This window comes from Ranitomeya variabilis, chromosome 4, assembly GCF_051348905.1.
Source record: "Ranitomeya variabilis isolate aRanVar5 chromosome 4, aRanVar5.hap1, whole genome shotgun sequence".
In the NCBI taxonomy this organism is placed as follows: domain Eukaryota; kingdom Metazoa; phylum Chordata; class Amphibia; order Anura; family Dendrobatidae; genus Ranitomeya; species Ranitomeya variabilis.
The window spans coordinates 107,983,186-108,010,443 of record NC_135235.1 but is presented as its reverse complement, the minus strand read 5'-3'; the positions used below and the strand labels follow the sequence as shown (position 1 = coordinate 108,010,443).

The 27,258-nt window shown below is 43.7% G+C and overlaps 1 protein-coding gene across 1 annotated transcript in view; it reads right to left on the bottom strand.

Annotated features, from left to right (window-relative positions):
- Window positions 1-462: 462 nt before the first annotated feature.
- ALOX5 (arachidonate 5-lipoxygenase) overlaps window positions 463-27,258 on the bottom strand; it is a 153,554-nt gene continuing 126,758 nt past the window's right edge. The window contains exons 10-14 of the mRNA XM_077259082.1: window positions 22,896-23,074; window positions 8,354-8,475; window positions 6,753-6,853; window positions 2,502-2,672; window positions 463-1,686 (exon numbers count right to left, since the gene is read on the bottom strand). Coding sequence (XP_077115197.1) covers window positions 1,507-1,686; window positions 2,502-2,672; window positions 6,753-6,853; window positions 8,354-8,475; window positions 22,896-23,074 — 753 coding nt within the window. The 3' untranslated portion in view covers window positions 463-1,506. The remainder of the gene's footprint in view (window positions 1,687-2,501; window positions 2,673-6,752; window positions 6,854-8,353; window positions 8,476-22,895; window positions 23,075-27,258) is intronic.

Here is a 27,258-nt window from a genome sequence, read left to right as displayed (position 1 = left end):
AAAGAGCAGTTGCCTTTAATAATAGTTGTTTTCATGTTACAGTGTGCTAAAAATGAATATGGCCCTTTATAACGTTATTCTATACAATATAAATAAATGTACAGATTTCAATTATATGGAAAATTGATCTCATTGCAGGGGAGCGTGCACAACAATCATATTTCTAAATACATTAACGTACCAGATTCTGCTTCTAAATAGCAGCACAAACTAACTGTGGTCCAGCTTATGTCCGTGCATAAGGAGACAAAGTGTTCTGCTCTGCCTATTAGGCCTTCTTCACACGTACCTTTTTTATGTCTGTAAAAGATCCGTTTTTTAAAGACCGAAAATACAGACACACGCACATCCATTGTATTCAATGTTGGTGCGCACATGTCAGGTTTCTCAAACAGACCGTGAGTCTGTTATTATAGGGGATATCCACCATATAGTGTATGAATTGGAGACTGACAGCAATTTAATTTACCTTAATGTTTTTTATTTAAAGTTAAAATCAACATATAAAAACAATTAATAGAAGATAAAATATAGCATTTTCTTTTATACCTATATGTTCTGAAGGAGAAACTAGTTAGTGCCTTAGGGTGTACTCAAAATTTGACTTTGCCAGTCATCGGTATACACTTTACTTTGTATATAACTAATAACCTGTTATGTTTTGTATTACCATTGTTAGTTGTATATCACTAATGTAAGCAGTGCGTGACAAGATTGACATTTTATAGCACTACAAATATAGTTAAAATTTACTGCAGCTTCCATCTAAGAATCTATGTTTACAATGTACAAAGCCAAATTTAATCCAACGATGGAACAGAACGCAGTATTTCGAGTAGCTCAATGGCCTGATATCACAATATGTTGGTGCTATGTTGTCTATGGTTTTTATAGAAATTAAGAGTAATCTTAAATGGAATCTGACAGCAAGATGTCACCCCCAAAACTATTTATATGCATCTGTAGCTCTTTTAAAGACAAGTCCAGCAATACCTTTACATGTCTGAATGGCTATGGTATATCTGAAACCTCTGTCACTCCAGCTCTATTTGACCCCCGGCATCATCACCTTCTCCTGCTTGATTGAGGACGCACACAGCATAGAGGCTCTCATTCAAGAAGGAGGAGGCATCACTGTTCAGGGAATAGAGCTGGAGTGACAGAGGCTTCAGATCTACACATAGCTCTTCATCCTCATTGAATATAAATTCAAACACTGATTTTTCAGTAACAAAGGAATGAATCGGTCATGTACAGGTATTGCTCGACTTGTCTTTGAAAGATCTACATGCAGTTATAAAAAGTTTATGGGGTGAAATCCTTCTGTCCGAATCCCTTCAACTGAGATATCTGTATGGCATAAAACATGAATGTAGTTCATTAAATGAAAATGAAGTACTGCAGTAAAATGAAACTTTTTGCACTTTATCAGAGGACTGTAGCTCCAGGTCCTCATTAACACTTTCATGCGTGATCTTGTTGATCCAGAAAGTAGCTTCAGTAAACCTATACAGCAACACTGTTCGGGATCTTGTCTGGAGACATATAATAATATGGCAACTTTTTATTCTTGTTGCGGTCAAGGATGAAACTGGTGATGTCTTCAAGGTTTTTCCTGAATTTAGCCATTGCTTGTTTTACAGATTTTTCAACAAAATGTTCATCTGGATACATGCCTAGAAACAACTAGATAACAATAAGAAAGAAGGTGAAAGATATTCCAAACCACCATTCACGTTTGTCTTCCTCAGAATCAAGACACATATAGAAAAGTAGTGAAGACAATTTTTCTTTGTTCTGAAGCTGTATGATCCACCATCACATGAAGAATTTAGTAATCAAACATTGCCTTGTATTAACACATTTTTATACTAAAGAAAGGCCTACAGCTTTTTAAAGGCAATCTGTCAGTAAGATCAACACACCCACACCACATATATCGGCATGCAAGATTTTAAAAGGTAAATCTATCAATACCTTTACGTCTGCTATCTGTTGCTGCATTCCCTAGAAATCAGAGTTTTAATTCATATTAAATGAGGCATTAAGTTTAAGATCTCTGGGCGTGACATAACATTTCACAAGCCTCTGCCTCTTGAACTTTTTTCCCCTCCTCTTTAGCTTAATAGAAAGCTCACTTTCTATGTGAGGCCAGCTGCAAGGCAAGGAAACTGGAAAGTGAGCTATTAATCAATTTAAGGAGGATGGTGCCCTTGAGAAACCAACTTCAGGAGTCAGAGGATCGGAAAGTGTCCTGTCACACCCAAAGCAGCACTTAATGCCTCATTTGCATATGAAATAAAAGGCCAATTTCACAAATACAGCAGCAGATAGAAGATATAAAAGTATTGCTGGATTTAGCTTTCAAAACCTGCATGCGGTTTGGGGAGGGAAGGAGGTTGATTTGTACTCACAGATTACCTTTAACAGCTGTCAAAGGTAGAAAACGTTAAACAAATCGCGTAGATACCTGCAGGACATATTGTGGTTCTTCTGCTTACCTCATTATCTTGAAACTGACTCAAAGCCCACACAGCTCCAAGATGCCAGCATGATCGACCTCTGTCAGGTAAACTTTCAATGATATATTGTATGGTAACGTCATCTTTCTTTGTTGGTGGAGGGCAACGCATGGTTGGAGGAGCATTTGGGATCCATGAACACCAATCATACTGCGGTGAACAACATTGCAATGTATTAGAGAGGACAAGACATTGTATACATTTTTATTAATCTATACCCGTAACATTACAAATGTTTTTATTAAAAGTATCCTATTGTTTCTACAGTTACTATGCAGGGTTATGTGCCTCCATGGTCTGAGACTATAAAAGAGCTCTGTGAGGTCATTCTACTTCCCTTTTATCCTATAGTCACAGTAACAGTTTCAAGTTTGGACTCACCTGTTCATGCAATGGATTTCCTTGTTCTCATTGGAATCTGCACATTGCAAATTCAGACTAAAGGCAGCAAACCCACAAAGACGCACATATTGAAACAAGTGGTAAAGAATCATATGCGAAACAAACCAAACCAAAACTTTAGATTTCTCAAAGTACATCCCTTTTAATTTGTTGACTTTACACATGTTAAATATGTCACGTGACCGCTCACATGACCGCGACGTCATGGAAGGTCCTGCGCGCACAGCAGCTATAGGAAGAGGAACGGACGCCGCTGAGGAGATGTCTGGGTGAGTATAACCATTTTTTTTATTTTTTTTTATTATTTTTAAACATTCTATCTTTTACTATAGATGCTGCATAGGCTGCATCTATAGTAAAAAGTTGGTCACACTTGTCAAACAGTATGTTTGACAAGTGTGACCAACCTGTCAGTCAGTTTTCCAAGCGATGCTACAGATCGCTTGGAAAACTTTAGCATTCTGCAAGCTAATTACGCTTGCAGAATGCTAAAAAAAACGCGAAAAAAAACCGGAAAAAAAACCGCAAAAAAAAAAATGCGGATTTCTTGCAGAAAATTTCCGGTTTTCTTCAGGAAATTTCTGCAAGAAATCCGGACGTGTGCGCATACCCAATGTCAACACCATATAGAGAGAACACGTGCTCTATGGGACACATATATAATCACAGCTCTTAGGAGAGGGGGCTGTCACGTGGTGCTGTCACCTCCTGCCTTCTCCATCATTCTCCATGGACTTCAGACTACTCACAGAAGCATTGAACAACTGGTAGCCATGATGAATTCTACTCCATGACAGACAGACTCTTTTTACCATCTCGGGAAAAATGAGGAACAAATGGACAATCTGTTCTTAACTATTTCGCCTATTATATGTTTTGCTGCAATGTGGTTTTTCTGTGGACAATCTAATAAACCACTACATTTTTTATGAAAATATCATGACATTTTTTCTTTAAGAGTAACGCATCTGGTAAAGAGTCCTGATTAAATAAATGTGCGATATAAGCATATTTAACAACACACCCTTGGCACTCCTTCAAACAGCTTCATTAGGTCCTCATCTTTAATGGCTTTCACTAAGTGCAAACCAGATGGGATGGCATGTAGTTGAAGAATACCATGGTAGCCATGATGTGGTATGTGTGCCTTAAATTTGAAATAAATCACTAACTGTGTCACCAGCAAAGCACTTCACACCATGACACGTCCCCCTCCATGCTTTATAATGGGCACCACACATATAGAAACCATCCAATCACCTTTTATTTCTGTTAGAAAAACATGATGGTTGGTAAAAAAAAGCAAAAATTTTCATTGATCAGACCAAAATACAGATCTATACTGATCTAATGTCTAGTCCGTGTGTTGCTCGGCCCAAACAATTCTCTTCTTTTTGTTTGAGGTACTCAGCAGTGGCTTCTATGCAGCAATTTAATAATAAAGCCCTGCTTCTCACATTCTCCTTTGATAGTTGATGCTAAGATATGTCTACTATTTTACAGGTCCTTCTCAAAAAATTAGCATATAGTGTTAAATTTCATTATTTACCATAATGTAATGATTACAATTAAACTTTCATATACTATAGATTCATTATCCACCAACTGAAATTTGTCAGGTCTTTTATTGTTTTAATACTGATGATTTTGGCATACAACTCCTGATAACCCAAAAAACCTGTCTCAATAAATTAGCATATTTCACCCGACCAATCAAATAAAAGTGTTTTTTAATACCAAACAAAAAACCATCAAATAATAATGTTCAGTTATGCACTCAATACTTGGTCGGGAATCCTTTGGCAGAAATGACTGCTTCAATGCGGCGTGGCATGGAGGCAATCAGCCTGTGACACTGCTGAGATGTTATGGAGGCCCAGGATGCTTCAATAGCGGCCTTAAGCTCATCCAGAGTGTTGGGTCTTGCGTCTCTCAACTTTCTCTTCACAATATCCCACAGATTCTCTATGGGGTTCAGGTCAGGAGAGTTGGCAGGCCAATTGAGCACAGTAATACCATGGTCAGTAAACCATTTACCAGTGGTTTTGGCACTCTGAGCAGGTGCCAGGTCGTGCTGAAAAATGAAATCTTCATCTCCATAAAGCATTTCAGCCGATGGAAGCATGAAGTGCTCCAAAATCTCCTGATAGCTAGCTGCATTGACCCTGCCCTTGATGAAACACAGTGGACCAACACCAGCAGCTGACATGGCACCCCACACCATCACTGACTGTGGGTACTTGACACTGGACTTCAGGCATTTTGGCATTTCCTTCTCCCCAGTCTTCCTCCAGACTCTGGCACCTTGATTTCCGAATGACATGCAAAATTTGCTTTCATCAGAAAAAAGTACTTGGGACCACTTAGCAACAGTCCAGTGCTGCTTCTCTGTAGCCCAGGTCAGGCGCTTCTGCCACTGTTTATGGTTCAAAAGTGGCTTTACCTGGGGAATGCGGCACCTGTAGCCCATTTCCTGCACACGCCTGTGCACGGTGGCTCTGGATGTTTCCACACCAGACTCAGTGCACTGCTTCCTCAGGTTCCGGTCACCTCTTCTCGTTGTACAGCGTTTTCTGCCACATTGTTTCCTTCCAACAGACTTACCATTGAGGTGCCTTGATACAGCACTCTGGGAACAGCCTATTTGTTGAGAAATTTCTTTCTGGGTCTTACCCTCTTGCTTGAGGGTGTCAATGATGGCCTTCTTGACATCTGTCAGGTCGCTAGTCTTACCCATGATGGGGGTTTTGAGTTATGAACCAGGCAGGGAGTTTTTAAAAGCCTCAGGTATCTTTTGCATGTGTTTAGAGTTAATTAGTTGATTCAGAAGATTAGGGTAATAGGTCATTTAGAGAACCTTTTCTTGATATGCTAATTTATTGAGACAGGTTTTTTGGGTTATCAGGAGTTGTATGCCAAAATCATCAGTATTAAAACAATAAAAGACCTGACAAATTTCAGTTGGTGGATAATGAATCTATAGTATATGAAAGTTTAATTGTAATCATTACATTATGGTAAATAATGAAATTTAACACTATATGCTAATTTTTTGAGAAGGACCTGTATATCTGTGCATCATTTATGAAGGCTGTCATCTGAGGTGCTGTCAATTTGCAGTTTCTGGGGCTGGTAACTGATGAACTTATCCTCTGCAGAACAAGTAAGTTTTGGTAATTGTTTCCCAGGGCAGTCCTGATGAAAGCCAATTTAATCATGGTGATTGATACTTTTAAAGATTGCACTTGAGGATGCCTTCAAGGTTCTAGCAATTTTCTGGATTGACTGACCTTCATGACTCAAAGTAATGGATTGTTGTCTCCTGATGAAGCTACTTTAAAGAATGCCAAAATTGTGTAAAGCTGTCATCATAGTTAAAGGGGGTACTTGAGGAATCTAAGGTTTAATACATGTGCTTTTTGCTTACTTTTTCATGTATGTTTCTTTGTGGTTTGTTGCCTTCAGTCTGAATCTACAATGTGCACGTTCCAAAAAGAACAAGGAAAACCATTGCATGGACAGGTGTGCCCAAACTTTAGCCCTGTTTGTACTTTCATGTATACTTAGTGGGATTTTTTTTTTAAATAATTGCAAGTGAAAGTAGTTTTAAAATTTTGTACATTCTCAAAAAAGAAATAAATAATCTGATGGCCATGTGGAACTTTTTTCTTTTCTTCATAATTGAGTGGATCCCATGATTAATAATTGTCATATTTTTTCCACTAGAACCCAGTCTACAATCCCGCCACAAATACCTGCTTGTTTCTTACCCAGCTCACCACCAGCTGTACTTATATTATTTTGTCATCACAATTATTACAAACTAACCTGACCAAAGTTCACAGCGGCATGCTGCCCAGACGCAGTGAAGATGACAAGGGTGAGGTATTCCACTAATTTCTCTTTGGTCTTGAGAGTTTTGGGAAAACCTGTAAAAAACTATTTGTTAATACTATCTATCTATCTATCAATCTATTCTACCTATTCTGCTTTACTTATACATTTAATATTTTAAATATTCCAAGAAATTTGCCATAATCAAGGTGAGATTAAAGGGTTTGGGGGATAAGAGTAAAAGGTAGAATTCTCAAGGTTTCTCAACCACCTAGAGACATTCATCATTCACATCCTTCATTGCAGACCATAAACAAACAATAGTCAACAATCTGTTAACAACTCTTGTGTCGCACAGTAAATTGGAAGTGGCTGCTTGGCCATGCTTAAAGGGGTTGGTCTAAATTCAAAACTTATCCATACCTACAGTATATGGATATGTAATAAGTTTTGATTTTAGACCAACCTTTATTAAGATCAACCCCAGCCATTGGCTTTCCCTCAGCTGGTTATGAAAATTACTGTGGACCCCTCATCACTTATTTATTTTAAAAAAATCCAAGTATAGAAAAATAAGCATGCAACTTAGACTTAAGTCTCCTCATCTCGGCATGCTTAGCATGTCAATCTCCGCAAGGAGAAACAATACTTCTTGGATATAAAATAAGAATAGAACACTATATTCAACTTTCTATCTCATGTGATGATCCATCATCATAGGAGACTTACAGTGTGTTACTGTAGCAGCATAAGGCTACTTTCACACTAGTCCGTCGTACGGGCTCGTCGCAATGCGTCGGGCCGACGTACCGACGGACGCTGTGAAGACGTGGGTAGCGGATGCAGTTTTACAACGCATCCACTGCCCATTCTGCAGTCCGGGGAGGAGGGGGCGGAGTTTTGGACGCGCATGTGCGGTCGAAAATGGCGGACACGACGCACAAAAAAAGTTACATGTAACTTTTTTTGTGCCGACGGTCCGCCAAAACACGACGCATCCGTCACACAATGTCATCCGTCACACACGGATGTGACGTGTGGCAATCCGTCGCAATGCGTCGCTAATGCAAGTCTATGGAGAAAAAACGCATCCTGCGGGCAACTTTGCAGGATGCGTTTTTTCTCCAAAACGCCGCATTGCAACGTCCGTCACACAACGCAAGAGTGAAAGTAGCCTAATACTGAACACATCGAGTAATCTGAAGTTTATTTTTTCAATAATTTGAGAGTGAGATAAACTGCAGCACTCATCTACAGTCATTAAATAATGTAAGGAGCTGCTTTGCTATGCTCCGTATATTTCTGACATTCAACTACTGGCAGAGCATATATTAGCAGATCAGTGGAGGAGCCGGGTGTTAGACACCCACCAATCTCATATTGATGACCAATCCTACCGATAAACCATGAATGTGTAAGTCCTGGACAACCCCTTTAAGCCTCTGCTAAAGGCTTTTCTACTATGAAAGGTGAAATATTAGGGAATGTATATATTATGCATCACAGTTTTGCTGTTACATTTAAAAAGATTTGTAAAGTTGTCATAATCTTATTGATGTTATGTATGGTGTAAAGAAAAATGTTAATGATCTTACCAGAAGTTTCATTGTCCCGAAGGCCAAAAACAAATACATCTTTTACAAAAGCTTGAAGCTCACTGTCTTCACAAACTGTTTTGTCACTTTCATAATAGATGTCCACCACATCTTCCACAAAACTGTATAAGAACATAAAGTCATTTTTACATACGCATGTCCAAAGTAATTTATTACTTATCCACTACTAGGACAACCCCTTCTTGATCAAAATGTTTGGCCCTCATATAATAATAAAGCTTATACACACCGCCCTTGCCAGCGCCGTTCCAGCAGTGTTGGCACTCGCTCTCCGGCACTCAATCAGCGCTGGCGTCACTATCCCCGACTTCTGACAAATCGAACATGGAAAGGAAGTCCGGGCTACAGCTGATCTTGGACTTCCTTTTCATGCTTAATTTGACAGTAGGCAAGGACAGTAGCGCCAGCGCTGATTGGGTGCCGGTGTTACATGTCACAACAACAGCACAGGAGCCCCCGGGACCGTGAGTGTCGACACCACGGGAATGACGCAAGCACGGGAGGTAAGTATAAGCTTTATTATTTTATGAGGTCCAAGCGAGGGGTATGATAAGAAGATGTCCAAGTAGTGGGCAACTTTCAAGCCCTGGGGTCCTGTGTTCAAAGCTCATCAGTAAAAGTTGTTTGCATGGGTTTCCACCGGGTACTCCATTCAGTCTCCTGACTGCAATAACATTTCTGGCTTCGGCACACAGCAATTGAAAAACGCACCAAGTTAATTAAACAGTTTTCTCTTAAAAAAATTTGCTGCATCTTACTCCAGTGCACAGTTCATCCAGGCTGGTATACAAAATGCCAGACTTGATTAATCAAGCCAATAGTGTATATACTCTCCCGCAATGTCTGATTGTTTCCTGGCTATTAGCTTGCAGGGGCATGTTCCAGGAGAAATGGAGGTCTGAGAAGAGCCTGATGCAGATGTAGGTCTGAGCATTGCAGCACTAGAGCACTGTGCTGGCCTATCGTTCCTGCATTCTCTACAAGAGAGCCGTTGACAGAATTATCTGGCAGCGCCTTTTCTCCCTTACGAACAAAAGGATTAACTGTTGAAATTCCAGCCACTGATCCTTCTCTTCCTCAACATCATCTCTTGAGGGAGAGTAAGGAGGTCCTCATGCACCAATGCACATTAGATGATTGATGAGTTCGGATTACTTTTATCCAATATGTATGGGGGCTTTAAGGCCAGACATTTGATTTTGTACAAGCTAAGGAAACCCTGTAAAGAGTAAACGTACTTTCAAATAATTTTTCAAGATAAACTGTCCTGTGTGTGTGTGTATATGAGGAACAGTATTATTTCTGACCACCTGTCACCTGCATTTTTACCAGTTTTTCCTCCTGCAGTCTATCCCTTAGGCTAGATTCATACATCTATGCTTTGCAGTCTAAGTATGGATTGCAACGCACTGAGTTTCTTCTGACCCGAACTTGATTACATCATATATGCCTATGAGGCTGTTGAATTCAGGAGAGGAAACCTTTGACCAGTCCAAGCATTGTGGTTCATACCCTGCAAAAGTATCGCTGTACTAATACAGACCTATGTCTGAGAACTTATTCCTATAACCATGTTGTGACGTGTGCATTGTATTTTCTTCTGCTACTCCCATGCATCTGCAGCGCCCCAGAGTCCTGGTCGTTGCAGTAATGTCGCTCTGCCACTAAGGGGAGTGATGTTACGTCTGACTGCACTAAAGGAGTTCACCTGATCAGGTAACACTCACACTACACTTCACACTCCGGCCACCAGGGGGGGTGGTTCTATCTAGTAGGCCACTCCTCACACTCTGGTAAAACTGGGGGTTGGACAGGAAGTTAGGGAGAAGTAACTGGGAAGAGCCAGAGAGAGGACCTGTCAGGGATGGGATCCTGACAGATTCCTAAGAAAGGACAAAAAGCGAGGTTTATTGTGCTAAGTGAGGAAACGGGAATACAGCAAAGAGGCGATAGGACCAGAAGGAGTCGTGCTGTAAGATCAAGGCAACATCCTTCTGAGGCGCAAACAGTCGGTGGCCGGAACGCCGAGAAAGTAAGAGACTTTAAGCATTACTTCAAACCACGGCAGGGCAGCTAATTATAGGTTGGCTGTCTCACTTAAACACCTAAGCAGACAACGGAGGCAGCTGTGGGAGAGGGGCGACTCTAGAGTCCCGGAAGAACTCCAGGCCTACCCCGTCATACGGGTGCGTCCTGCCATATCATCTGGGGGACGGAGAGAACGAAGATCAGAGACAGACAGAATAAGGTGTGAGGACTATCCGGGGGGGCTCAGCAGGGAAGGACTACAACACACAGGCGCTAGAAGGTAGACACTGATTCCCACCTGAAAAGGGAACTCCGGATGTGCCGTTGGACCGGCCGGTCTCAGCCAGCCCAGTTAACAGTGCTCTGGATTGGGTACCTCCAAACCTTCAGTAAAAAGGTAAAGAGACTGCAACCTGGTGTCCTCGTTATTTACTGTGACCAGCACTGCACCGCACTACCACCACCATCCACATCTTTCATTGGGCACCCCTCAGCAGGGTCACGGACCGGGTCTAGCCACCGTGACAACCCCAGAGCAGAGACCCAGAGGCCCGGTACCGGGTACCCCTCGGCCCTGCGGCAGTGGGGGCGCTACACATCCACCATAGTAACATATTTGTATATATTGTATATATGTAAATATTGTTTATTATTATTGTTTATATGTTTTCACAAACAATATGCTGATTTATATCCCTCCCCCCAGAGCGACTTTTTGAACAAGACCCGGGACCAGGTCAAAACGTTGTATGTCTCATTTATAACTTGCACTTTATGCTTTCTCTGAGCTGATGTCTACCTGCACTTGAATTCTTAAGTAAAAAGAAATTGAATTCATCATCAGAGTGTGCGGTGAATTTGACTACCTACATACCCTGCAAAACACAGACCTTATTTTCAATTGATCATAGACGGGTGGGAGAAGGCGATCTGCTACGGTCTCTCTTATATATTGCACAGCACACAGAAATAGATTCATGTTCTTCATCCCTTAGTTAGCACACAAAGAGAAGCAGCCGAATTATGGAGGAAATTATACAGCAGTACTGAACAGTTTTCATGTGAGTTAAGCTATGATATGAGATATAAGCCTTGAAAGGTCAGCACAATATTTCTGCTTGTTTCCTTACTCTGCTCCTTATTCCTCCTCTTTCTTCTCTTCTCCTCTTGATAGAGGATAATGGGGAGTGTAACCTTACACCCCAATTTTGTGCAGTGCTATTTGCTTTGACCAAGAGGAATTTGACATGCTTTTTCAGTATAGTTGATAATCTCAGGTGGTGAGGTGGTGGGGGAAGAGAAACAAATGGCTGATAAGTGGATAAAGAGGCAGATTTCTCTAAATAGATCAGTGTTTCCCAAACTCCAGTCCTCACGGACCCCACGGGTCATGTTTTCAGGATTTCCTTAGTATTGCTCAAGTAGTGGAAGTATCATCAAGGCATCAGGAATTGTCTCACCTGTGCAACACTGTGGAAATCCTGAAAACATGACCCGTGGGGTCCGTGAGGACTGGAGTTTGGGAAACACCGGAATAGATATCTTAAGCTTTCTACATTCGCCTGCATTTTAGAGTTATGCAAAGTTTGTTAAAATGCAGTTCCAATTTAAGCTTGTCTTGTTGGTATGTGGTGTGCCTTGCGGAAAAACAGGATGCAGCAAAAACAGGAAGAATTGCTATTGTGGTTGCGCAACTTAATAAAACTCCAGTTGCGTCAGCAATTCTCATTCTACATATTTACCACAGAGAAGACATGAACTTGGCAAATATAAAAACAAAGTCAAACATTTTTCCCAGTTAAATTAATATCTTTAGGATAATAGTATATTGTCACCAGACTGCTTGCTAAAGTAAGCAATATTGATATAGTTGGTTAAAAAAATTAAATTGGGAGTCCTATATAGTTTTAGCAGTTTGTTGTTTGTCGTCACCTTTTTGTTAGCCATTAAAAGGTATCAGCTACTGAAGATTCAAATTTTTTTTTATCAACGTAAACCGCCAAGAATCATAAATCATCATAGAGGAACATCATCCAAATGAATTTATTTTAATCAAACCTTACTTCCTCTATTGTAATTAGAATGCTTTGTTAGTGAATAGAAAAACATTGTACCTGGAAAATGCTTAATAGCCCTATAGTTGAAAAGAAAACCTCTCTTTCTATAGTGACACCTATAGTTTGCTACCCTGTTACAAGAATGCTAAAAAATACCAACATCTCTAAGTAATTCCAAATCTCCAACCTATTGTTAACCTATGGGTTTTTCTAATAAACAGTATGGCCAATTTTACATTTGTGGTTAAGATTTAATTAAGTAATCATATCAGATATTTTGAGGAAAAATGTTGTATTATAAACTACAGGGTGGGCCATTTATATGGATACACCTAAATAAAATGGGAATTGTTGGTGATATCAACTTCCTGTTTGTGGCACATTAATATATGGGAGGGGGAAAACTTTTCAAGATGGGTGGTGACCATGGTGGCCATTTTGAAGTCGGCCATTTTGGATGCAACTTTATAAATGGCCCACCCAGGTGTATCCATATAAATGGCCCACCCTGTATAATCTATAATTCTGTAGTATATTGCATGGTCGGTGTCTGTTTAGTCATAGTGGCTGCGAGACCTGGCAAGAGATGATCAGTAGGTGTGACCGGTTTCAGACCACCATCATTCAGATATTGATGACCTACCGTATGGATAGTTCATCAAAATGTGAGTCCTGGGCAGTCACTTAAAACTCCCTGGAACCCAACATGTAGTAAGGTAGGTGTTACTCTTCAACTGTCTCAACTCAAGTGCCAGGCCTTGCTTCCTTCTAGTATGGCTGGCCCTCTATTTGGAGGTCCGCACCAAGTTACTTGTGGTGAAACGGAAAATATCTCTGACTTCATAACCAAAGGCCTTTTCAGGTCAGCTGAGGCAGCCATGTGCTGTCTGAGTATTGAGAAAGCATTGATTTCTGTTACCTTCTGTTTTTCAGCAGTTGCTTCACCTTCTACTTAGCTAGTCTTAGCTTAGCTACTTACCTAGTCTTGACTTCCAGTCAACTGCCAGTGTTTTACTTTTCCAAGCTCACTCCAGCTTACCTACATGCAGTCCACACTTATCATTCTACAATCAAATTTTCAGATTGCAAATTTCCTGTTACTGATCTTGGTGCTCTTCACATCTCAGTGTCAACTATTAAGCTAATGAATCCGTTCAAGCAAGTTTCTAGTTTGAACAACATCTCTGCAAGCAAGTTTGCCAGTACGTCACTACTATTCTACAGTTAGCCTTTTCCTTTCTACAAGTTCCTGCTTGCATTTATCTCTACTATTAACGATATCTCTGCAAGCAAGTTACTAGTTTGCCTCTTCATCTATTACTCCTGATGTTGTGATTTATTATCATGGCTTAGGTACCTATGCAGCGCCCCAGAGTCCTGGTCGTTGCAGTACTGTGGCTCCGCCACTAAGGGGAGCCATGGTGCGTTCGATGGCACTGAAGGAGTTCCTCCAATCAGGTATCACAGACACCAATATGTTTCACAGCTGGGCCTCCGGGGGGAGCTAAGGGTGCTATTCATTAGGCCACTCCCCACCATAGTGGGTAAACTGGGGGTCAGGCAGGAAGTTAGTAGAGAAAGCTGACTGGATCGAACGAAGCAACACCTAGTGAGAGAGGGTGTTGTGGAGGAAGAGACAGTAGGGTCTCTGCCAGGGGTGGGATCCTGGCAGAGGCTTGGCATTGAAAGAACGTAACGGGACCGTGCCTGCTCAGAATAGCGGCGGTGCCCTAAGAAAGGATTAGAAGCGAGATAGATTGTGCTGAGTGAGAAACGAAATCAAGCAGAAGGAGAATACCAGCAGGGGTTTTGTTGAAAGAGGCAGCACCTTGCTGAGGCGCATTACCGGTGGCCGGAACGCCGAGGGAGTGGAATAATATACAGCTTTAAGCCATACTCCAAACAGCGGCAGGACAGTCAGTCTCAGGCGGGCTGTCTACCACATATCACCTATGAAGTCTTGGGGGGCAATTGCGGAGAGGGGCGTCTCTAGGGTCCCGGAAGAACTCCAGGCCTACCTGACAAACGGGTGCCGTTCTTACTGTAACATCAGGAAGGGACGGAAGATTAGCAGAAGATCAGTTAATCGAGTTGTGAGGGAACTTAAGAAACAGACACAACAGTTGTGGGGTACTTTCCGTAAGCACAGCAGGGAAGGACTACAACACAAAGCGCTAAGAAGGAAGGCACTGATTTCCACCTGTGAGGAGAACTCTGGAAGTGCCATTGGACCGGCCGGACTTGCGCAGCCTGGTGGACCGGATTCCGGACTGAGGACCGAGAGATCTCCAGTAAAGAGGTAAAGAGACTGCAACCTGGTGTCCTCGTTATTTACCGCGACCTGCACCCCACAACTGCACCGCTACACCACCGTTAACAGCACCTATTTGCAACGGACGTCCCCCACTGACAGACAGGGCCACGGACCGGGTCTAGCCACCGTGACAACCCCAGGACTGAGATCCCAGAGGCCCGGCTCCGGGTACCCCTCGGCCCTGCGGCGGTGTGGGGGCGCTCCAAATCTTGGCGTCACGAACAGGATCTACTTAAGCCTGAAGAATCAGGTCATGTGTGCCTAGAGACTGTGATTTGTTGTGCATGAACTGTAGCTTTATTGAGAGACTGTGTGCTACCACTGACCAATAGAAGTTCCCGCCAAAAGCCGCCGCCATTGCTACTTTGGAGAAGAAGGAGGGCGTGCTATGGGAGGAGACTACCAGAATGGCGCGAGAAATGGATACCGCCCTCTGCGCTTCGGGCTGCAAGGAGATGACCTGCCCCAAAGCAGAAGACAACCTCCTGATTTGCAACGGCGGGAAGCAGGAGATGGAGAAGCCCGACCTCGGAGAAATGGCGGAGTCAGGTGCATGCACTGCCACCGACTATCAGGCAGCGATGATGAACAGCAAGTGCCTGAGCGAGGAAGATGCGACTCCGGCTTGCCCCTCTTTACCGGAGACGGACTTATGTCCCCTGCAGCCGGAGGACCTGAAACTCCTGGAACAGATAGCAGAGCTGAGTCCACCAACCCTGACCTTGGAGTCCGTGGAGGAGGAACCACAGCGAGCGGAGCAGCGTTCGGGGGCCGCATCGGAAGAGCCGCGGTCCGAGCAGCAGCCGACTCCAGCGTTCTTGTCAGCGGACCGGATCGACATCGGTGGAACCACATCAGGCGTAGGTACGGAAGACGCCCCTGCTCCCCCTCACGAGTCCGCTTCCACGACCCACCTCCATCTCAGTAAAGGTCGACCCTTCTCGGCAGGGTTAATGGTGTTATCCCCTGGTGACCTGGGGAGGATGGTGCCACCGCTGTCGACTAGAGTGGGAGAGCCCGTGGATGTGAGTCTAGATGGAGTAGTTCTTCGGTGGGACAGCCCCTGGGTTGGGACAGATGGATCCCAGGAGAACGGGTCCACTCTTGCGGTGCTTACGTGGGAACAATATAGACAGTGCTTGATTCTACAGTGGAAAGGCCGGAAAGAGGCCGAGCCGATGGGTCCATCGAAAATACAACAATCCCCTCCGGCATGGGATGACAGAGACGTGATAAGGCGGGGCACTGTGTTGGCCTACCATGCAAGAAGGGGGTGGGGCCTCATACACGAGCCGGGATTGGATACTGACGTTTTTGTTGCGCACTGTAACGTGAGGGCTCCCTGCTGTGGCCGAAGTGGAGAACCATTGCAAAAGGGGGATCAGGTGACCTACAGCCGCCACCAGAACCCGCTCGGGTGGTATGCACGGAATGTTCGGCGGTGTATGTTTGGAGCCGCGACCCTTACCACCTCGGACCTGGTCCCAGGAGCACCCGACCTTGTCACCATCGCGACAGTGCGCCTGGTAGCGGCCACCGAGTTGGCCAGTCGAGTTCATCTGCACGTTCGAACCGCGGACACTGGCACCACAGTGGCCGGGGGGCAGGAGCCCAAGCCACCTGAGCAAGAGTAAACCTCGGAAACCTGAAAATGTAAATAGTTATTGTTTGTTCTTTAAGTTGCTGCTAAACTCGTCCAGGGTAAACTTTAAAAAGGTGACCCCTTTGTTGACCCGGGGTCACTATTGTTGTTTTCTTGAAGTTTTGCACAAAGTTACACAAACTGCGAAATCATGGACTGTGCATGATTTGAACTTTCTTGTAAATAGTTTGCACCTTCTTAAAGGTGCTTCCTACTGGTTTTGTTTAAAGACATTTTGCGAAGATACCATTCCGGAGCCTTTACATGGACTGGTAGGCTGAGAAGAAGAGCTACCTCAGAAAGACTTGATCTCCTCTTAAAGGGGAGGTTAGAATTGAACTTGAAAGTGATACTGTTTTAGAACAGTAATGTCGAGACAATGCTTTGAAGGAAATGTAACTGTTTTTCATGGAAAAGTTATGTGTGTTTAATTTGTTTAAAATGTGAAACCTAGATAATGTTCTTTGAAGAGAAAGATGCAGAAAGCCCGTAGGGGTAGATGTAGAGTTCCGTTTAACTGAAAGTAAAGAAGTAATAACGAAGGTGAGGATAGAAGGTAAACCCTGCGTCCCCATAGAAAGTTAGTTCGTTACTAAGGACAGAAAGTAGACCCGTAGGGGTTAGTGAGTGAGTCCTTATAGGAGCTAAGCAGAGTGTGCTCCATGCTCTCAAATTGAAAGGAATGTTATGTCTATACTATGTATAGTAGAGAAAGGCAGTAGGCCCTGGCTGAACGGGGCGGTCCTGTAAAAGAAAGGAGAGGCAGTAGGTCTGGTGCCATAGGGACAGGCGGTCCTGCAGGTTCAAAGTAGGAGAATGTGAAGTTACCTTGCCCTGTAATGTGATTATAGGAAGGCCTTTGATAAACTAAGAGTGTATGTTTCTTAAAGGCAATGTTAATTTATTGTTCCAGCATTTGCACTTAGTAGAATACCCGGTTGGGTAATGAGAGTTAATTGTAGCCTGTTGCTATGATATTTGATTATGTTTTGTAACGTTAAAGTGTCCTCACCTCCCATAAAGGGAAGCCTGTTCAAGTATGCTTATTGTTTTGCACTCAACAAATTTGTATGTCTTTTTGCTAACCTGTATTGTTGTTTTCTTCCCAGTCCCGGAGTACTGTGTTTAACCAGGGGGGAGTGCAGCGCCCCAGAGTCCTGGTCGTTGCAGTACTGTGGCTCCGCCACTAAGGGGAGCCATGGTGCGTTCGATGGCACTGAAGGAGTTCCTCCAATCAGGTATCACAGACACCAATATGTTTCACAGCTGGGCCTCCGGGGGGAGCTAAGGGTGCTATTCATTAGGCCACTCCCCACCATAGTGGGTAAACTGGGGGTCATGTTGTGAATTTGCTTTTTGCTCCCTCTAGTGGTTACTAGTTTTTTGACTCTGGTTTTTCTGTCATTCCTTTTATCCGCACCTGGGTCGTTACTTAGGGGTGTTGCTATATAAGCTCCCTGGACCTTCAGTTCAATGCCTGGCAACGTAGTTATTAGAGCTAGTCTGCTGTGCTCTTGTCTACTGATCCTGGTTCCAGTTATATCAGCTAAGTCTGCCTTTTGCTTTTTGCTATTTGTTTTGGTTTTGTATTTTTGTCCAGCTTGTTCCAAATCTATATCCTGACCTTTGCTGGAAGCTCTAGGGGGGCTGGTGTTCTCCCCCCGGACCGTTAGACGGTTCGGGGGTTCTTGAATTTCCAGTGTGGATTTTAATAGGGTTTTTGTTGACCATATAAGTTACCTTTCTTTATTCTGCTATCAGTAAGCGGGCCTCTCTGTGCTAAACCTGGTTCATTTCTGTGTTTGTCATTTCCTCTTACCTCACCGTCATTATTTGTGGGGGGCTTCTATCCAGCTTTGGGGTCCCCTTCTCTGGAGGCAAGAAAGGTCTTTGTTTTCCTCTACTAGGGGTAGCTAGATTCTCCGGCTGGCGCGTGTCATCTAGAATCAACGTAGGAATGATCCCCGGCTACTTCTAGTGTTGGCATTAGGAGTAGATATATGGTCAACCCAGTTACCACTGCCCTATGAGCTGGATTTTTGTATTCTGCAGATTTCCACGTTCCTCTGAGACCCTCGCCATTGGGGTCATAACAGTTTGCCAGGCCAGTATTAAATGTTTAATGCATTGCAGAAGAGGGATTATAAGAAAGAAGATTCTGAGTTTTTTTTTTTTTTCTTCTTCCCCTTTACCTCAGAGTGGCTATGCTTGCTGCAGACATGAATGTCCAGACCTTGATTACAAGTGTGGACCAGCTGGCTACTCGTGTGCAGGGCATACAAGACTATGTTATCAGAAATCCTAGGTCAGAACCTAAAATACCGATTCCTGAACTGTTTTCCGGAGACAGGTTTAAGTTTAGGAATTTCGTGAATAATTGTAAATTGTTTTTGTCCCTGAGACCCTGTTCATCTGGAGATTCTGCTCAGCAAGTAAAAATTGTTATTTCGTTCTTACGGGGCGACCCTCAGGATTGGGCTTTTTCGCTGGCGCCAGGAGATCCGGCATTGGCTGATCTTGATGCGTTTTTTCTGGCGCTCGGTTTACTTTATGAGGAACCCAATCTTGAGATTCAGGCAGAAAAGGCCTTGCTGGCTATGTCTCAGGGGCAGGACGAGGCTGAAGTGTATTGCCAAAAATTTCGGAAATGGTCCGTGCTGACACATTGGAACGAGTGTGCACTGGCCGCTAATTTTAGAAATGGCCTTTCTGAAGCCATTAAGAATGTTATGGTGGGTTTTCCCATTCCCACAGGTCTGAATGATACTATGGCACTGGCTATTCAAATTGACCGGCGGTTGCGGGAGCGCAAAACCGCAAATTCCCTCATGGTGTTGTCTGAACAGACACCTAATTCGGTGCAATGTGATAGAAAAACCGCAAATTCCCTCATGGTGTTGTCTGAACAGACACCTGATTTAATGCAATGTGATAGAATCCTGACTAGAAATGAGCGGAAAATTCATAGACGCCGGAATGGCTTGTGCTACTACTGTGGTGATTCTACACATGTTATCTCAGCATGCTCTAAACGTATAGCTAAGGTTGTTAGTCCTGTCACCGTTGGTAATTTGCAACCTAAATTTATTCTGTCTGTAACTTTGATTTGCTCACTGTCATCTTATCCTGTCATGGCGTTTGTAGATTCAGGTGCTGCCCTGAGTCTCATGGATCTCTCATTTGCTAAGCGCTGTGGTTTTACTCTTGAACCATTAGAAAATCCTATTCCTCTTAGGGGTATTGATGCTACACCATTGGCAGCAAATAAACCGCAGTATTGGACACAGGTTACCATGTGCATGACTCCTGAACACCGCGAGGTGATACGTTTCCTGGTTTTACATAAAATGCATGATTTGGTTGTTTTAGGGCTGCCATGGTTACAGACCCATAATCCAGTCCTGGACTGGAAGGCTATGTCAGTCTCAAGTTGGGGCTGTCGTGGTATTCATGGGGATTCCCTGCCTGTGTCTATTGCTTCTTCTACGCCTTCGGAAGTTCCGGAGTATTTGTCTGATTATCAGGATGTCTTCAGTGAGTCTGAGTCCAGTGCACTGCCTCCTCATAGGGACTGTGACTGTGCTATAGATTTGATCCCAGGCAGTAAATTTCCTAAGGGAAGACTGTTTAATCTGTCGGTACCTGAACATACCGCTATGCGTTCATATATCAAGGAGTCTCTGGAGAAAGGACATATTCGTCCGTCTTCTTCCCCTCTTGGTGCGGGATTCTTTTTTGTGGCAAAAAAGGACGGATCTTTGAGACCTTGTATTGATTATCGACTTTTAAATAAGATCACTGTCAAATTTCAGTATCCTTTACCGCTGTTGTCTGACTTGTTTGCCCGGATTAAGGGTGCCAAGTGGTTCACCAAGATAGACCTTCGTGGTGCGTACAACCTTGTGCGCATTAAGCAAGGTGATGAATGGAAAACCGCATTCAATACGCCCGAAGGTCATTTTGAGTACTTGGTGATGCCTTTTGGGCTCTCCAATGCGCCTTCAGTTTTTCAGTCCTTGTTGCGGCGGTACATTGTGCCTGTAGTTCCTTCTGCTGAGCCTCCTGCTCCGGTGTTGGTTGAGGGCGAGTTGGAGTACGTGGTGGAGAAGATCTTGGATTCTCGCCTCTCCAGGCGGAGGCTTCAGTACCTGGTCAAGTGGAAGGGCTATGGTCAGGAGGATAATTCCTGGGTGGTCGCCTCTGATGTTCATGCGGCCGATTTAGTTCGTGCCTTTCATGCCGCTCATCCTGATCGCCCTGGTGGTCGTGGTGAGGGTTCGGTGACCCCTCACTAAGGGGGGGGGTACTGTTGTGAATTTGCTTTTTGCTCCCTCTAGTGGTTACTAGTTTTTTGACTCTGGTTTTTCTGTCATTCCTTTTATCCGCACCTGGGTCGTTACTTAGGGGTGTTGCTATATAAGCTCCCTGGACCTTCAGTTCAATGCCTGGCAACGTAGTTATCAGAGCTAGTCTGCTGTGCTCTTGTCTACTGATCCTGGTTCCAGTTATATCAGCTAAGTCTGCCTTTTGCTTTTTGCTATTTGTTTTGGTTTTGTATTTTTGTCCAGCTTGTTCCAAATCTATATCCTGACCTTTGCTGGAAGCTCTAGGGGGGCTGGTGTTCTCCCCCCGGACCGTTAGACGGTTCGGGGGTTCTTGAATTTCCAGTGTGGATTTTAATAGGGTTTTTGTTGACCATATAAGTTACCTTTCTTTATTCTGCTATCAGTAAGCGGGCCTCTCTGTGCTAAACCTGGTTCATTTCTGTGTTTGTCATTTCCTCTTACCTCACCGTCATTATTTGTGGGGGGCTTCTATCCAGCTTTGGGGTCCCCTTCTCTGGAGGCAAGAAAGGTCTTTGTTTTCCTCTACTAGGGGTAGCTAGATTCTCCGGCTGGCGCGTGTCATCTAGAATCAACGTAGGAATGATCCCCGGCTACTTCTAGTGTTGGCGTTAGGAGTAGATATATGGTCAACCCAGTTACCACTGCCCTATGAGCTGGATTTTTGTATTCTGCAGATTTCCACGTTCCTCTGAGACCCTCGCCATTGGGGTCATAACAGGGTCAGGCAGGAAGTTAGTAGAGAAAGCTGACTGGATCGAACGAAGCAACACCTAGTGAGAGAGGGTGTTGTGGAGGAAGAGACAGTAGGGTCTCTGCCAGGGGTGGGATCCTGGCAGAGGCTTGGCATTGAAAGAACGTAACGGGACCGTGCCTGCTCAGAATAGCGGCGGTGCCCTAAGAAAGGATTAGAAGCGAGATAGATTGTGCTGAGTGAGAAACGAAATCAAGCAGAAGGAGAATACCAGCAGGGGTTTTGTTGAAAGAGGCAGCACCTTGCTGAGGCGCATTACCGGTGGCCGGAACGCCGAGGGAGTGGAATAATATACAGCTTTAAGCCATACTCCAAACAGCGGCAGGACAGTCAGTCTCAGGCGGGCTGTCTACCACATATCACCTATGAAGTCTTGGGGGGCAATTGCGGGAGAGGGGCGTCTCTAGGGTCCCGGAAGAACTCCAGGCCTACCTGACAAACGGGTGCCGTTCTTACTGTAACATCAGGAAGGGACGGAAGATTAGCAGAAGATCAGTTAATCGAGTTGTGAGGGAACTTAAGAAACAGACACAACAGTTGTGGGGTACTTTCCGTAAGCACAGCAGGGAAGGACTACAACACAAAGCGCTAAGAAGGAAGGCACTGATTTCCACCTGTGAGGAGAACTCTGGAAGTGCCATTGGACCGGCCGGACTTGCGCAGCCTGGTGGACCGGATTCCGGACTGAGGACCGAGAGATCTCCAGTAAAGAGGTAAAGAGACTGCAACCTGGTGTCCTCGTTATTTACCGCGACCTGCACCCCACAACTGCACCGCTACACCACCGTTAACAGCACCTATTTGCAACGGACGTCCCCCACTGACAGACAGGGCCACGGACCGGGTCTAGCCACCGTGACAACCCCAGGACTGAGATCCCAGAGGCCCGGCTCCGGGTACCCCTCGGCCCTGCGGCGGTGTGGGGGCGCTCCACCTATGCTTATAAACAATATACTTTTTAAATTTGTTTTCTTAGTAGTTATGTGGTTAGCAAAGCCTACCAACATTTTGGTTACATTTTTGGATAAGTTGCGGGTAGTGAAATGTACTGCACTTTAAGTCAATAATGCTTCTGTTGGTTAACAGTGTGTCCAAGTTATGCAAATGTACAGTGGGTATGGAAAGTATTCAGAGCCCTTTACATTTTTCACTCTTTGTTTCATTGCAGCCATTTGGTAAATTCAAAAAAGTTTATTTTTTCACATTAATGTACACTCTGCACCCCATCTTGACTGAAAAAAACAGAAATGTAGTAATTTTTGCAAATTTATTAAAAAAGAAAAACTAAAGTGTCCGTACCCACTGTACCTAAACTCCATGAACATGCTTTACCACAATGATGGAAAGACAAATGGACAGTCAGACAAATTATTTTTTTTTTACCCAAGTGTTGCTTCCCAGATTTTCATTCCATCGTCTCTGTAGAAATAATAAGGAATTTCCTCTTTGTTATCCATGCCCCGCAACCTGATTGCTTCTGGAAAGCAAAGACTCTCGTATGTAAACTCCTTCATGGCTCTTAGCACCAGCTCCACGTGCCCTCCTCCTCCAGTTGCATTGGCCTGCAACATAATTTACACTGAAATTAAATCAATTGTGCTATTTACTACTGTAGTGTTATTGCCTGTACAGGTTCCCAAGCAGCTCGTGAAAAGTGCTGTTTTGGACTTTACAGCAGCAAAGCTAAAGGAGATGACAAAATTGGATCTCTAAAATTTAAGGTGCTAGGTAAGGAAAAAGCTGCAGTTGTGGCACATAGGCCTGCTGATCGTATTATTTCTCTGAGATAAGTGAATTGGCACATCTTTTATTTAAATTGGAAATAGCTCTTGCATGATGAAAGTGATCTTATGTTTATGGTCATCTACTGGGGGTGAAATAAATATTGAACACGTTACCAATTTTCTAAGTAAATATATTTGTAAAGGTGCTATTGACATGACATTCTCTCCAGATGTCAGGAACAACCCATCCAATCTACACAAAGAAATCAATCCATAGAAGACTATAAATTAAATTATGTGTAATAATAAGAAATGAAACAGGGAAAAAGTATTGAACACATGAAGAAAGATAGGTGCAAAAATCCATGGAAAGTCATGTCACCCGCTCAAATCTGTCAGTAATTAGAAAGCAATCCTGTCACTTAGTGAAAAATAGTATCAGCTGGTTTAACTAATGGCCTATAAAAAGTTGTCTCATTACCAAGGTGGCACACAAAAAACATCACTCTGTAAAACCAGTGAGCGGTCTCAAGACCTTTGCAACCTTAATGTTGCAAAACATATTGATGGCACTGGCTATAGAAGAATTGATAAACTTCTGAAGGTTCCAGTAAGCAGTGTTGGGGCCATTATCCATAAAAAAATCTTTTCACCACAACTAGGTGCTCCCCTAAAGGTTTCAGACAAAAGATTGAAAATAATTATCAGAAGTGTTGTCCAAGAGCCAAGGACCACCTGTGGAGAGCTACAGAAAGCAGAAACAATTGTTTCAAAGAAAACTGAGTCTCCATGCCCTGTATGCACCCTCATCATGCAATTGCTGAACAAAGTATGTTCAGGCATGTTTACAGTTTTCTCAACATTTAGACAAGCCTGTGAAATACTGGGAGTATATATTCTGATTAAATGAGACTAAAATTGAACTCTTTGGATGCCATAATTCACCTCATGTTTGGAGGCTAAAATGCACTGCATATCACTCCAAAAACACCACATCAACAGTGAAGTTGGAGGTGGGAACATCATGGCGTGGGGCTGTTTTTCAGCATACTGCACTGGCAAATATCATATCCTTGAAGGAAGGATAAATGGACAAATGTCCCAAGACATTCTTGATAAAAACGTTATGGTTCAGTTTGGGGATTCAATCCAGTGACTTCTCGCTCTGTGGTTGGTTCTTCTGTCTGCTGAGCCATTGTCATTTTCTCCCCTGTTCTTATTACCTTTATTTTTCCTTTCTGGATTTTTGCCCCTTCAGCTGTTTCCCATTGTCCCGATTTGGTTGCCCTATCACATTCTGGGTTGAGCTTTATATATTCTCCCTTAAGGTACCTTAACACTGAACAACTTAACAACGATATCGCTAGCGATCCGTGACGTTGCAGCGTCCTGGATAGCGATATCGTTGTGTTTGACACGCAGCAGCGATCAGGATCCTGCTGTGACATCGTTGGTCGGAGCTAGAAGGCCAGCACCTTATTTCGTCGCTGGATCTCCCGCAGACATCGCTGAATCGGTGTGTGTGACGCGGATTCAGCGATGTCTTCACTGGTAACCAGGGTAAACATCGGGTTACTAAGCGCAGGGCCGCGCTTAGTAACCCAATATTTACCCTGGTTACCAGTGTAAATGTAAAAAAACCAAACACTACATTCTTACATTCCGGTGTCTGTCGGGTCCCCCGGCGTTCTGCTTCCCTGCACTGTGTCAGCGCCGGCTGGCCGTAAAGCAGAGCACAGCGGTGACGTCACCGCTCTGCTTTACGGCCGGCGCTTACAGTGCAGGGAAGCAGAACGCCGGGGGACCCGACAGACACCGGAATGTAAGTATGTAGTGTTTGTTTTTTTTACATTTACACTGGTAACCAGGGTAAACATCGGGTTACTAAGCGCGGCCCTGCGCTTAGTAACCCGATGTTTACCCTGGTTACCCGGGGACTTCGGCATCGTTGGTCGCTGGAGAGCTGTCTGTGTGACAGCTCTCCAGCGACCACACAGCGACGCTGCAGCGATCGGCATCGTTGTCTAGATCGCTGCAGCGTCGCTAAATGTGACGGTACCTTTAACTACACTTCTTTTGCTGGCTATACTTCAAAGTGGATTAGTGTTAAGGAGTTCCAGCCCTCCAGCGAAGGGATTTCCCTTGTTAGGCAAACACCATTATTTCTGCTGTGTGTTTTGTTTGACTGCCTTCTTAGCACCTTTTCTTTCTCCTCAGCTAGGGAGGAATTTGCTCTTGTTTCATTTGCTATTCTCCTTAGTTCACCTTATTTACCCTTCGTGCACGTGCTCTAAGTTTCCTCACCCTGAGTCCTCCTATCCATCTGCACACTTTTCTTCTCCTGGTTAGCTGTGCAAAGCAGCCTCCCCTCTGGTTCCTTAGCAGGTACAAGAAATCTGTTGGCTGCCTTTTAGGGAGCCCGGTCTGAGATGGCGTTTTTGTTGTGCGGCTAGGGCTTGTCTAGTTTTTACAGGAGCCAGTAGAGTGTAGGTGCGGTTTCTCTATGTTGTTGGCTTTATTATTCCCAATAGCCTTGTATGAGTGAGTTACGTGCAAAACATTATAGCCAGGCAATTAGTGTGTGCTGGGGCATCATTATGGATTCCGTGAACACTTTGGCCACACAACTTCAAGTTTAGTTCTTGGAGTTTGCAGATATCAAGTGCCATCAACATCTTGCAAGTCCTTCTAATCCCAGTGGCTAAGCTGAGCCAAGGGTAAAGTTACCGGAAGTGCTTTAACAGGGATAGAAGCAAATTTGATTTTTTTCAGCCTGATGTAAATTATACTTTTACCTCTGTCCTATCTCCTCTGGGTGTGAGTCAAGAAGAGGGCATTATTTTGTTTTTGCTCATTGGGGATGCACAGGCCTGGGTATTTTCTTTGCCTGAGGATTCCCCAGCATTGTCTTTTGTTGATGCTTTTTTCTTGGCGTTTAGCCTCATTTATGATGACCTGGACAGAGTCTCAATAGCTGAATCCAAGATCTAAGTTTAGATGCTAGGCAGTAGAGACCTCCTGGAACTCATTTCACAGTTGCTATTCACTGACCATTTTCCACATACACATATATACAGTGGGGTGAAATAAGTATTTGATCCCTTGCTGATTTGGTAAGTTTGTCCACTGACAAAGACATGAACAGTCTAATTTTATGGGTAGGTTCATTTTATGTTGAGAGATAGAATATCAAAAATAAAATTCAGAAAATCACATTGTATAAATTATATAAATTTATTTGCATGTTGCAGTGTGAAATAAGTATTTGATCCTTCTGGTAAACAAGACTTAATACTTGGTGGCAAAACTCTTGTTGGCAAGCACAGCAGTCAGCCTTTTTTGTAGTTGATGATGAGGTTTGCGCACATGTCAGGAGAAATTTTGGTCCCCTCCTCTTTGCAGAGCATCTCTAAATCATTAAGATTTTGAGGCTGTCGCTTCGCAACTCAGAGCTTCAACTCCCTCCATAAATTTTCTATGGCATTAAGGTCTGGCGACTGGCTAGGCCACTCCATGACCTTAATGTGCTTCTTTTTGAGCCACTCCTTTGTTGCCTTAGCTGTATGTTTTGTGTCATTGTCTTGCTGGAAGACCCAGCCACGACTCATTTTTAATGTCCTGGTGGAGGGAAGGTGGTTGTCACCTAGGATTTTATGGTACATGGCTCCATCCATTCTCCCATTGAAGTGGTGGAGTAGTCCTGTGCTCTTAGCAGAGAAACAACATAATGTTTCCACCTCCATGTTTGACAGTGGGGAAGGTGTTCTTTGGATCATAGGCAGCATTTCTCTTACTTCAAACACATTGAGTTAAGTTAGTGCCAAACACCTCAATTTTTGTCTCATCTGACAACAGCACCTTCTCAAAAATCACTCACAGAATCATCCAGGTGTTCATTGGCAAACTTCTGACAGGCATGCACATGTGCCTTCTTGAGCAGGGGGACCTTGTGGGCACTGCAGGATTTTAAACCTTTACAGCATAATGTTTTACCAATGGTTTTCTTGCTGACTGTTTTCCCA